The sequence below is a fragment of the Bos indicus genome, chromosome X, assembly GCF_029378745.1.
Source record: "Bos indicus isolate NIAB-ARS_2022 breed Sahiwal x Tharparkar chromosome X, NIAB-ARS_B.indTharparkar_mat_pri_1.0, whole genome shotgun sequence".
In the NCBI taxonomy this organism is placed as follows: domain Eukaryota; kingdom Metazoa; phylum Chordata; class Mammalia; order Artiodactyla; family Bovidae; genus Bos; species Bos indicus.
This window is the reverse complement of record NC_091789.1, coordinates 83713750-83727083: the sequence shown is the minus strand read 5'-3', so window position 1 is coordinate 83727083 and position 13334 is coordinate 83713750. Positions and strand designations below refer to the sequence as shown.

Genomic DNA, 13334 nt, shown 5'->3' with positions numbered 1-13334 from the left:
CTCCGCCTTTTCTAAAACCAGCTTGAACATCAGGAAGTTCACAGTTCCTGTATTGCTGAAGCCTGGCTTGGAGAATTTTGAGCATTACTTTACTAGTGTGTGAGATGAGTGCAATTGTAGAGGAAGGGACAATTCCAAACTCATTCTATGAGGCCACCATCACCCTGATACCAGACAAAGACAACATACAAAAAAGAAAACTACAGGCCAATATCACTGATGAACATTGATGCAAAAATCCTCAACAAAATTTTAGCAAATAGAATTCAGCAACACATCCAAAAGCTCAACCATTATCAAGTTGGGTTTATTTCAGGAATGCAAGGATTTTTCAATATATGCAAATCAATCAATCAATCAATGTGATACACTATATTAACAAATTGAAAGATAAAAACCATATGCATCTCAATAGATGCAGAAAAATCCTTTGACAAAGTTCAGCACCTATTTATGATCAAAACTCTTCAAAAAATGGGCATAGAAGGAACCTACCTCAACATAGTAAAGGCCTTATAGGCTAAGCCTACAGCAAACATTATTCTCAATGGTGAAAACTGAAAGCATTCTCCCTAAGATAGGAACAAGACAAGGGTGTCCACTTTCACCACCATTATTCAACATAGCTCTGGAAGTCCTAGCTACAGCAATCAGAGAAGAAAAAGAAATAAAAGGAATCCAGATCAGAAAAGAAGTAAAGCAGATGACATGATACTGTACATAGAAAACTCTAAAGACAATATCAGAAAATTACTAGAGGTAATCAGTGAATTTAGCAAAGTTGCAGGATACAAATCAATACACAGGAATCACTTGCATTTCTATATACTAACAATGAAAAAATCAGAAAGAGAAATTAAGGAATCAATCCCATTCACCACTGCAACAAAAAGAATTAAATATCTAGGAACACACTTGCCTAACGAGACAAAAGAACTGTACACAGAATATTATAAGACACTAATGAAAGAAATCAAAGATGACATAAACAGATGGAGAGATATTCCATGTTCCTGGGAAGGAAGAATCAATATTGTGAAAATGACTATACTACCAAATGCAATCTACAAATTCAATGTGATCCCTATAAAATTACCAATGGCATTTTTCACAGAACTAGAACAAAAAATTTCACAATTCATATGGAAACACAAAAGACCCTGAATAGCCAAAGCAGTCTTTAGCAAGAAGAATGGAGCTGGAGGAATCAACCTTCCTGACTTCAGATTATACTACAAAGCTACGGTCATCAAGACAGTATGGTACTGGCACAAAAACAGAAATATTGACCAATGGAACAAGACAGAAATCCCAGAAATAAACTCATGCACCTATGGATACCTTATTTTTGACAAAGGATCCAAGAATATACCGTGGGGCAGAGATAGCCTCTTCAATAAATGGTGCTGAGAAAACTGTACAGCTATGTGTAAAAGAATGAAATTAGAACACTTCCTAACAGCATACACAAAGATAAACTCAAAATGGATTAAAGGCCTAAATATAAGACCAGAAACTATAAAACTCTTAGAGGGAAACACAGGCAGAACCCTCGATGACATAAATCAAAGCAAGATTCTCTGTGACCCATTTCCTAGAGTAATGGAAATAAAACCAAAATTAAACAAGTGGGGCCTGATGAAAATTAAAAGCTTTTGCATAGTAAAGGAAACTATAAGCAAGGTGAAAAGACAACCCTCAGAATGGGAGAAAATAATAGCAAATGAAACAACTGACAAAGGATTAATTTCCAAAATATACAAGCAGTTCATACAACTCAATGCCAGAAAAACAAACAGCCCAATCAAAAAGTGGGAAAAAGACCTAAACAGACACTTCTCCAAAGAAGACATACAGGTGGCTAACAAACACATGAAAAGATGCTCAACATCACTCATTATTAGAGAAATGCAAATCAAAACTACAATGAGCTATCACCTCACACCGGTCAGAATGGCCATCATCAAAAAGTCTACAAACAATAAATGCTGGAGAAGGTGTGGAAAAAATGGAACGCTCTAGCACTCTTGGTGGGAATGTAAATTGATACAGCCACTATGGAAGACGGTATGGAGACTCCTTTAAACAAACTAGGAATAAAACCACTATATGACCCAGCAATCCCACTCCTAGGCATATACCCTGAGGAAACCAAAATTGAAAAAGACACATGTATCCTATTGTTCATTTAAGCACCATTTACAATAGTTAGGACATGGAAGCAACCTAGATGTCCATCGACAGATGAATGGATAAAGAAGTTGTGGTACATATACACAATGGAATATTACTAAGGCACAAAAAGAAATGCATTTGAGTCAGTTCTGATGAGGTGGATGAACCTAGAACCTATTATACAGAGTGAAGTCACTCAGAAAGAGAAAGATAAATACCATATTTTAATGCATATATATGGAATCTAGAAAAATGGTACTGAAGAATTTATTTCCAGGGCAGCAATGGAGAAACAGACATAGAGAATAGACTTATGGACATGGGGAGAGGGAAAGAAAGGGTGAGATGTACAGAAAGAGTACATGGAAACTTATATTACCATATGTAAAATAGATATCCAACAGGGAATTTGCTGTATGGCTCAGGAAACTCAAACAGGGGCTCTGTATCAATCTAGAGGGGTGGGATGGGGTGGGAGGGAGGTTCAAAAGATAGGGGATATATATATACCTATGGCTGATTCATGTTGAGGTTTGACAGAAAACAAGAAATTTCTGTGAAGTAATTATCCTTCAATATAAAAATAAATTAAAAAAAGAAAAGAAAAACAAAAGACATAAGGCAGCCCACAGCATGGGAGAGACTTTTTGTGAAACACATATCTAATAAGAAGTTTATATCAAAAATATATAAAGAACTCATACAATTCAATAACATAAAAACAAATAATTCAATTAAAAATGGGCAAAGGAATTGACTACACAGTTTTTCCAAAGAGAACATAGAAATGGCCAGCAGGAACATGAAAAGATGCCCAACATGACTAATCAAAAGGGAAATACAAGTCAAAACCACAATCACCTCACATATTTCAGAATGGTTATCATAAAAAAAGATAAGTATTGGTGATGATGTAGATAAAAGAGAGCCTTGTACACACTTGAGAGAAATACAAGTTGTTTCAGCAACTATGGAAAATAATAACTATGGATGTTACTCAGAAAAAATAAAAAATAGAACTCCCATATGATCCAGAAATTTCTCTGTTGGGTATATATCCAAGGGAAATAAAAACAGGATATCGAAATATATGCACTCCTATGTTTACTGCAGCATCATTGATAATATAGAGAAATGATTTGTTTCCATCAACAGATGAATGGATAAAGAAAATGTGAAGTATATGTGTGGGCACCTGCCTGTGTGTGTGTGTGTGTAATGGATTATCATTCAGCCATAAGAAAGAAGGAAATCCTATCATTTATGACAACTTGGATGTACCTTGAGGGCTTTATACTAAATGAGATGTCAGGCAAATATTATATCACTTCTGTGTGGAACCTAAAAAAGTTAAACTCATAAAAACAGAGTAGAATGAGTTGTCATTTAAGCATTAATTCCCTGTAATAGAATCACTGGTTCAAAGGGTATAAACAATTTTTAAGACATAATGCTACATTCCCTTCCATGCAGTTTGTACCAATATAACTAACACCAGCTGTGCACTAACTTCTTTCATGCAAACCAAGTATTACCTCTGAAATTTTTCCTAATTTGATAGAAAAATGGTGAGTCAGTTGCATTAATTTGCTACCAAGGTTGAATATTCTTTCAAATATTTATTAGTTATTTGTAGCTTCTCAATTATGAGACAGAACTGACTTAATCTTTGGGATAGAGGTAATTCTGGAAACTTTCCTTGGAGAAATCATGTCTAACTGACACCTAATGGGTTGTACACATATCATCCAGGAACAAAATAATTAACAATTACAAGGGGGAAATAGGAAATTTACAGCAGAGAAATATGGCAGATACCACCTTAATGAAGTCATCAAACAACATAAACAGTAATGAGATAAATCCACAGCTGTACTTCCTGATGATGTACTAAGGACACGTCATTATCTCTGTGGTATTATTGTAAAAAATGCATAGCTTGATTCAAATCATGAGGAAATATCACACAAAATCAAACTGAAGGACATCCTATAAAACAACTGGCCTATAATCTTTAAAAATGCCAAGATCATAAAAGGTAAGTCAAGTCTGAAGTATTATTCCAAGTTAAAGAAATCCAAAGAGATATTACAACTAAATGTAACATGTTATCCTGGATTGGATTCTGAATAATAAGGGCTTTTGTTTGTTTTTGATTTTGGCTATAAATGATGTTATTGGAACAATTAAAGAAATTTGAATGGGATCTTTGGATTACGTGGTAGTATGATGCCAGTGTTCATTTCCTGATTTTGATGATTGGACCATGGTGATGGGACTGTCTTTGAAGAAATTTATACTGAAATATTTAGGAGGCATGAAGCATCAATGTCTGCAGTTTATTCTCAACTGGTTCAGGAAAAAATAATGTGTATGTGTAAACAGAAAGAACAAACAAATGTTAACAAGTAGGGAACTTGAATGAAGGCTATATGGGAATTCTTCACACAGTCCTTACAAGTTTCCCAAATGATTTCAAAATAAAATGTAGAAAAATGTTTCAGTGGTTAAAAAATTTTAAATCAAATTACTCAGAAATATTGATAATATTCAGAGTTAGTGAGGGTTTGAGGAAAATGATACAGATGGTACATGATGGCATATATCCATCATATGAAGTTGCTCAGTCGTGTCCAACTCTTTGTGATCCCATGGACTGTAGCCTACCAGGCTCCTCTGTCCATGGAATTTTCCAGGCAAGATTACTGGAGTGGGTTGCCATTTCCTTCTCCAGGGGATGCTTCTTACCCAGGGATCAAACCCAGGTCTCCTGCATTGCAGGCAGATGCTTTACTGTCTGAGCCACCAGGGAAGCCTGTATCCATCATATATGAATGGGGAAAATGTAAACTGGTGGAAATTGTTTTGGAGGGCAGTTTTAAAGTGTACATCCCTTAACCCAATGGTTTCACTTTTAGGAATCTATCCTACAAAAATATTCATGCAGGTTCACCAGAATGTATGTACAAAGATCCTCATTAAAGCATTATCATCAATAGAGTAATTATTAAATGTGTATGGCAACTGAAAACATTGAATTAGATTATTTGTATGAAAGAAGATGTTTGGTTATGTTGTTCAGTAAAATTTGAGGCTGCTGTATTTAAAAAATCAGGTTTCATAGAGGTAAATTAGAGTATGATTTAATTTTTAAAAATTAGCTCAATATCTGTATCATTTTGGTAATCAAAAATACATTAAAAAGAAAAACACTTACCCAGGGAATGCATATTTTATGAGGACAAAATTACATATAAATTTATTAAACCATATTAATTATATAGTTTAAATTTTCTATAACCTTATTTTTGGTTTTATTTTATCTGTCATTGCCTCTCAGTGTTAAGCTGTCCCCTTATAACTGTTTCTATTTTGCCTTGTATTTTTAATACATTTTGCTCTATATTAATTGAAACTACATTCCAGGCCAGACTTTCTCATTCTATCTTGACCCTCTTTGTCCCCTTTGTTCCATGTAATACTTTTGGCTTTAAATTGTACTTCATTTGAATTCATAGTCATCTGTATTCTTTTTTGTTTATTTTGGCCAGACTTTGTCCATCTTTCTGATTTAAATTTTTCTTTGGCACTTTGCTGTCTTAGAGCTCTTAGAAGTGGTATAGGTATAGACTGAATTTCCTTTCTTTGTTTTTTAAATCAACCTGTGTCTTTGCTTTTAGGTAGGAGAAACAAATTAAGTCATGTATATTTATCATTATAATGGATATGTTTGATCCTATTCCTGCTATCCAGTTTTATGCCTTCTTGCTGCTTTCAGAGATAAAAGCTAAAATTAAGGCAGTAGCAGATGGAAGGAAACGATGAAGCCAAGTGGAAGATAATGATGATGAAGATAACAGTAGAGGGGATGCAGGAGAGTGAGTGGGGTGGAGAATTGAGAGATGGTTTCCTGATATCAAGCTTTGTCAACTTGGTGTGTGGAAGGGAAAATAAGCCTCCTTTTGATTGTTTTTGCTGTAGTAGAGATGATTTTAGTTTAAGACATGTTTTCTGAGGTCCTTGTGGGATATGTAAATAGAGATATGCTACAAAAGCAGTTGTACATACAAATCTAGAGCTTATGAAAGAAGTCTTTACCTACATGCCCATAATTATATGGGAGACTCTGGACACTGCCTATGATTTAAAAGATCAATTACTTTGATGATAGTCCACATTCATGTTAAGGCTTTATCTATGGCAAAAGTGTATGAGACTTATCCCACACTTGGTAAAAGAAGAGTGAGGAAAAGTTTACCTTTGCCATTCCAACTGAACTGGCATTCAATTCTGAGATTCCTTGATTGGTCTTGTCTCCACGTTCCCATATCCCGAAGTCCTGGCATAAAATAACCAACACACCATTAGCAAGTCACCACTACTAAATGCTTACTAGATATACAACCCTTGAATAAAAGGCATAAATATTAGCTAACTTGCCATACATATGTTTGCCCACAATGCTTATTAAGGAGAGGCCAAGGAGTTGAGTTCCCCCTATAACTATTTCCCCAGTAGCTTTCAGTTCTACTGGGGACTCCAAGAAGTTAGAAGATAGCTTGATGGCTAAGAACTGTAACTTAGTTCATCTAAAGAGGTGCTTATCAAAATTTTTCACCAAAGCGGATATCTAGGGGGTCTAAGAAACAGAGCCTAAACATCAACCCAAATATTTTATCTTAAATATCCATTCTAATTTTATTCTCTATTGGCAATGACAATGTACCAAGAACTTACTTATGCACTTTACACTATTATCATCCTTAATCCTTACATTTTATAGATGATGAAACTGAGGTACAAAGAGAGGTTAAGCAACTCACTCAAGGTCACATAGTTAATGAATGACAGGGCTAAAATTAGAGACCAAGTTCTCCAAAGCCTACATTCTTAACCATAGTGCTATACAGCTCCTCGATAGATAACGTTTAAAATTACTTTTAAAAAACTTTTCATTTCCAAATAACTTTAGAGTAACAGAGAAGTTTCAAAAATAGTAGTGAGTTCCTATACACTTTTCACTCAGCTTCCCTTAAGGTTAACACTTGACATAGTTCAGTTCAGTTCAGTCTCTCAGTCGTATCCGACTCTTTGCGACCCCATGAATTGCAGCACGTCAGGCCATAGTACAATTGTCAAAGTGAAATTTACATGAGTAAAATATTAGTAACTGAATTATGGACTTTCATAGGATTTCACCAGTTTTTCCACTGATAGTCTTACTATATTCCAGGATGCAATCCAGAATACCACGCTGCATTTGTCATGCCTCCTTAAATCTCTTCCAGTTACAGTTTCTCAAGCCTTGTCTTTTATACCTTGACACTTTTTGAAGATTAATGGTCATATATTTAATAGATTTCCCTCAGTTTGGATTTCCTTGATATCTTCTCTTGATTAGATTGAGGTTATGCATTATTGGCAAGAATACTAGAATTCTACAAACATTATGCTCCTTCTTAGTGCATCATATCAGGGGTACACAATGTTGATGTCTTATTACTTGTAACATTAACCTTCATCACTTGGTTAAGGTAGTGTCTACAGAGTTTCTCCATTCTACTATTACCATTTTCCTATTATATTATTATACTAATTGCAAGCATCCTTTGGTGATATTGTGGATTCAGTTATAGACCACAGTGATAAAGCAAATATTGCATTAAAGCAAATCATATGACTTTTTGGTTTTCCATTACATACAAAAGTTATATTTATACTATACTGTAGTCTATTAAGTGTGCAATAGTATTAAGTCTAAAAAAATGTACATACCTTAATTTAAAAATATCTTATTGTTAGAAAATGCTAACCATTATCTGAGACTTGGGCGAGTCAAAATCTTTTTGCTGGTGGAGGATTTGACATACTGCAAGAATTACCAGAATGTAATGAGGTGGATGAAACTGGAGCCTATTATACAGAGTGAAGTAAGCCAGAAAGAAAAACACCAATACAGTATACTAATGCATATATATGGAATTTAGAAAGATGGTAACAATAACCCTGTGTACGAGACAGCAAAAGAGACACTGATGTATAGAACAGTCTTATGGACTCTGTTGGAGAGGGAGAGGGTGGGAAGATTTGGGAGAATGGCATTGAAACATGTAAAATATCATGTATGAAACGAGTTGCCAGTCCAGGTTCGATGCACGATACTGGAGGCTTGGGGTTGCTGCACTGGTTGGTGCAGAGGGATAGTATGGGGAGGGAGGAGGGAGGAGGGTTCAGGATGGGGAACACATGTATACCTGTAGCAGATCCATTTCGATATTTGGCAAAACTAATACAATATTGTAAAGTTTAAAAAAAAAAAAAAGAATTACCAGAATGTGACAGAGACATGAAGTGAGCAAATGTTGTTCAAAAATTGCACCAATAGGCTTGCTTGACATAGGGTTGTCATAAACCTTCAATTTGTAAACATCATAAGTAACTGCTAAGTGCAAGAGAGTGAAACAGTTAAATGAGATATGCCTGTAATTAATATATATCTTCAGAGATACACTTTATGACTGTGCAAATATCTTGTTTCTCCTTGAATATCCATCCACTAATTTAGCATCCATCAGTGAATTCCTTGCAACAATTATAGTGGTGTTTCAATGGTGATTTTCTAGTTCCTTTAATACCTCTACACTCATTAACTGCAATCCTTCTCTAAGGAAGTGCTATCCTTTCTCCCTCATTTTTTTACTCAGCTATTTATTTATATCAGTATAACTTATAGATATTTAGGTTATTCTCTGGGTTGTAATGAAATGTTACCATTATTTATTTTGCTCAAATTGTTCCAGCTCTGGCCATTGGGAGTTCTTCTAGATTGGCTCCTGTGTTCTTTTAACATGCTCCATTTTTAAAAACACTTCCTCACTTTCTGTCATTATAAGATGCTCAAGTACAGTCTCATCTTGTATTTTCCCTGTCCAAGTCCCGGAATCAACCACTTTTACAAGGAATTCTCATTCCTTTTATTAGAGAATGATAGTTACATTCAAGACCTGAGTACCAGCGCTCATTGCCACTGTGGTGTCAGGCTTCTATGCTCTCTCATTGAACAGAACTTGGAAATACTCATATGCACACACATGCTTGCACATGCACACACACACTTGTATTTATTTTGGTATTTACCTTAAGTTACTTTTAATATCAAATCTCTGAGTCAAAAGATGAAGTTTCAGAAAGGTAAGCCATATTTATCCCATAGTGAGTGTTATCTGCCCCTAAACCCAGCTCTACCGTAGTTTGTGCAGCAAATATTAGAGTAGGAGAAGGCACAAATATCATTAATTCTACTGCTGCAACCTTGGCTGCAATAGAGCTCAGAAAACCCTGGTTTTTACCCTGCATCACAGCAGGCTTATGGTATCAGAAAACAAAAATCTATCAACAAATAATATCTGTTTGCACCAAATATGTCTATATAAGAATTACCCTTCACTGTAGAAGGGAATGGCTACCCACTCCAGTATTCTTGCCTGGAGAATTCCATGGACAGAGGAGCCTGGTGAGCTACAGTCCATGGGGTCGCAAAGAGTCAGACACGACTGAGCGACTTTCACTTCACTTCTGGTAAATAAGGAAGGACAGGCTCCAGATTTTCCCTCACACCTGAAAAAACAACTAATCAAACTAAAACAATTAAACAAGCAAAACACTGAACTATATATAACACAGCCATTTTCAACACAATGAGCATCGTGCAATGAAGAATAGTAATTTCTGAGAGAGATGTTAAATATATTATGACCTCATTAAAAAATGACTTAATTAAAAACCTACCTCATATGGTAGTTGTAAAAAAGATTAATTATTTTTGTATAGTAAGCACTGAATCAATGTCTACAGATGATACTAAACACATGACTAAACTTTATTTCTAAGTAGCTGCTGCTGCTGCTAAGTTGCTTCAGTTGTGTCCAACTCTGTGCGACCCCATAGATGGCAGCCCACCAGGCTCCCCTGTCCCTGGGATTCTCCAGGCAAGAACACTGGAGTGGGTTGCCATTTCCTTCTCCAATGCATGAAAGTGAAAAGTGAAAGTGAAGTCGCTCAGTCCTGTCTGACTCTTAGCAACCCCATGGACTGCAGCCCACCAGCCCCCTCCATCCATGGGATTTTCCAGGCAAGAGTACTGGAGTGGGGTGACATAGCAGCAGCAGCAGCTATCCTGCTCCCATAAACACTAGAAGGACAACAGAGCTTAGTAACGAAAGAGGCTGAAGGCAACTTCTGCCAGAAGCGTTATAGACTGGTTCACTATGAGGGGCAGCGTTAGGAGAAGGAATAGGTTGTTCAGTATATTTAAAACATCACGTGTTTAAAATTCATTCCAAAATGAGTACTTACAGCAGTTTTATATGCAGCTTCAATGTAAAACACAAGGTTCTGTATGAAATTAACTTCATCTAGGCTGTGGATAATATGAAGTCCTGAGGAAAAAGAGAATAAAGGAATTCAGTTCAGTTCAGTTCAGTTCAGTCACTCAGTCGTGTCCGACTATTTGCGATCCCATGAATTGCAGCAAGCCAGGCCTCCCTGTCCATCACCAACTCCCAGAGTTCACTCAAACTCATGTCCATCGAGTCGGTGATGCCATCCAGCCATCTCATCCTCTGTTGTCCCCTTTTCCTCCTGCCCCCAATCCCTCCCAGCATCAGAGTCTTTTCCAATGAGTCAACTCTTCGCATGAGGTGGCCAAAGTACTGGAGTTTCAGCTTTAGCATCATTCCTATAAAGCTAGTCAATTATCACTACAGGTTTTAAAGGTAGCCATAGTGACTAACTGACCCCCTTACTCCCAAAGAGTCCTACTCCTGCTTAGGAATCAAGAAGCACTTTGATTTCTAAAACATAAAAATAATACCACAAATCAGTCCTAGGCTAGTTTTCAACTAAGTGAGACACCAGCATGTTTTAAAATGGAAGAATTTTGATTGATATTTGTTTTAATGAAAATTCTCAGACTTCTAATTCTATAGGTAACTAATTGGTGTTGTGTTTAAATGTATAAACCTACGCGTCTGGAAAAAGAAAGATAAACATTTTATAGAAGGCTTGGAGGGAGTCTAAATAAGAAGAAGTGGGTGAACATTATGATTTTAAGAACCCAAAACCATATTTTGGAGAATAAGAATGATAATCTAAATTTGAACTATACAAAAAGAGCTTATAAATAAAATATTTTACATGAATTATACATTCAATTTTCACAACAACTCTAAGAGGTGGTTACCTCTGTTTTCTGCCTGAGGCTTACAGAAGTTAAATATTTGCCTAAAGTCATGAAACTAATACATAGTGGAAATAGGACTCAACTGACTGTCAACTTTTGTTTCATTTCAGAGACTGAGTTCCTAACCAAGATACTATACTGCTTCCAAGTGTGTACACATTAATCCATTTTTGTTTAAAAACTAACTCCTTTCCTCTCCCGGCCATCAAGGGAAATACCAACAATTACACAGTGAAAGTTTTTCTCCCAATCAGGATCACATTACTCCCACCCTGCCAAGTTTCCTCTCTAGAAGAAACTAATCTTAACCAGTTTCCTCTGTATCCTTTCAGAGATACATTATACATATATTAAAATTATGCAAAGAGTAGTATATTATGTTGCACCTTGCTTTTTTAATATACAACTTGGAGACAAATATATCTGCCTCATTTAAAAAAAATGACTACGTAGCATTCCACTGAAAAGCTATGCGTATAACCAGTTCCCTAATGAAAGACATTTGGGTTGCATCTAATCTTTCATCACTGCTATCAATGCTGCAATGAATATCTCTGTGTTTATATCTTTGTGCACATGCACCAGTATATCAAGGTAAATTCCTAACTACTGAGTCACATATTCATGCATGTTATTTTTTCCAACATTTTATTTTCAATATTTTCAAACAAAAAAGGAAAGAATTTTATAGTGGCACCTGTAGATTTTACACACCATCTGGACTCAACCATTAACATTTTACTATACTTTTAAAGCACGTCTATATCCATCCAACAGTCCTTCCAATTTTTGATACATTTCTAAGTAAGCTACAAACATTGGTACTCCTCTCTCTAAATATTTCACCACATGTACATTAAATGTTGATAGTCATCACCATGTTATTCTGCAAAGAAATTCCACGGTTTACATACCAACCAGCACTGCCTGCCTATTTCCAACATGTTTGTAGACACAGGCTTTAATAAAAGTTTTTGATCTTTACTATTCTAATGGATCAGAGACAGAATATCCTTGCACTTTAATTTGTAGCTCTTTTATTTTGAGTAAGGTTGTGAGTCTTATGTTTATAAGCCAGCTGTATTTCTTTTCCTATGAACTTTTTGTATTTTCATATCCTTCAATTTATATTGAATTGCCCATCTTTCTGTTATTAATATATTAATAAATATTAAAGAAATTGGACTTTTGCCCATCATATGTGTTGCAAGTATTTTTCCCAGTTTCTTTGAAGTTCCATTTTGCTTACAGTATATTTTTCTTCTCAGAAGCTTTTATTGAAAAGCTTTATCCCATGAATGCTTCTAGTGCTTTCAGTTTCTTTTTTTTTTTCACATTTAAATCTTTGCTCTATTGACAAATATTTTAAATCACAGAACTGTTAAGTTTAAAATTAAAAATGACTATATGATTCAGATCGTCAGATTGCAAACTCCTGATCCATGGCTCTGTCAAAACAGTAACCACAGCATAGGGCAGCATGGGGAGCAAAGGGTCTCTCTTGTAGCAGTATTGACCCACCTTAACCTCTTGGATAGAGAGGAAAAAAAGAGAGGCAGTAATATCGGACATCAGCTTCATAGCTTTACATTGTCAGCTTTGTGTGCCAAGGTACTTGAACATAGATTGAGATAAGGCAGTAAGTGTGAAACTGGTTTCGACAATCTCTTAGACTCATGTCGCAGCTAACTAGTCACTATACCATATAAATGACACACATCTACCATTTGTCCTTTTGTTCATGATATTCTGTTTACACAGCTTTCTCCATATCTTGAAATCCTAACTGTTCTTTCAAGGCCCAGTTCAAATGCTGTCTCCTCTTGTGATGTTCTCATTGATTCCCTTTTTCTGTGCTTCACAGAATTTTATTTTTCTTGTTCTTATGAACTTAGTTTTTACTTTGTACCACAGATAA

At 35.6% G+C, this 13334-nt stretch overlaps 1 protein-coding gene across 5 annotated transcripts in view; it reads right to left on the bottom strand.

Annotated features, from left to right (window-relative positions):
- The window catches only part of PHKA1 (phosphorylase kinase regulatory subunit alpha 1), a 171829-nt gene that overhangs the window by 137887 nt on the left and 20608 nt on the right, over positions 1-13334 (bottom strand). For all 5 annotated transcript variants that reach the window (XM_070783780.1, XM_070783779.1, XM_070783781.1 and 2 more), the window contains exons 5-6: positions 10531-10613; positions 6434-6514 (exon numbers count right to left, since the gene is read on the bottom strand). In XM_070783780.1, coding sequence (XP_070639881.1) covers positions 6434-6514; positions 10531-10613 — 164 coding nt within the window. The remainder of the gene's footprint in view (positions 1-6433; positions 6515-10530; positions 10614-13334) is intronic.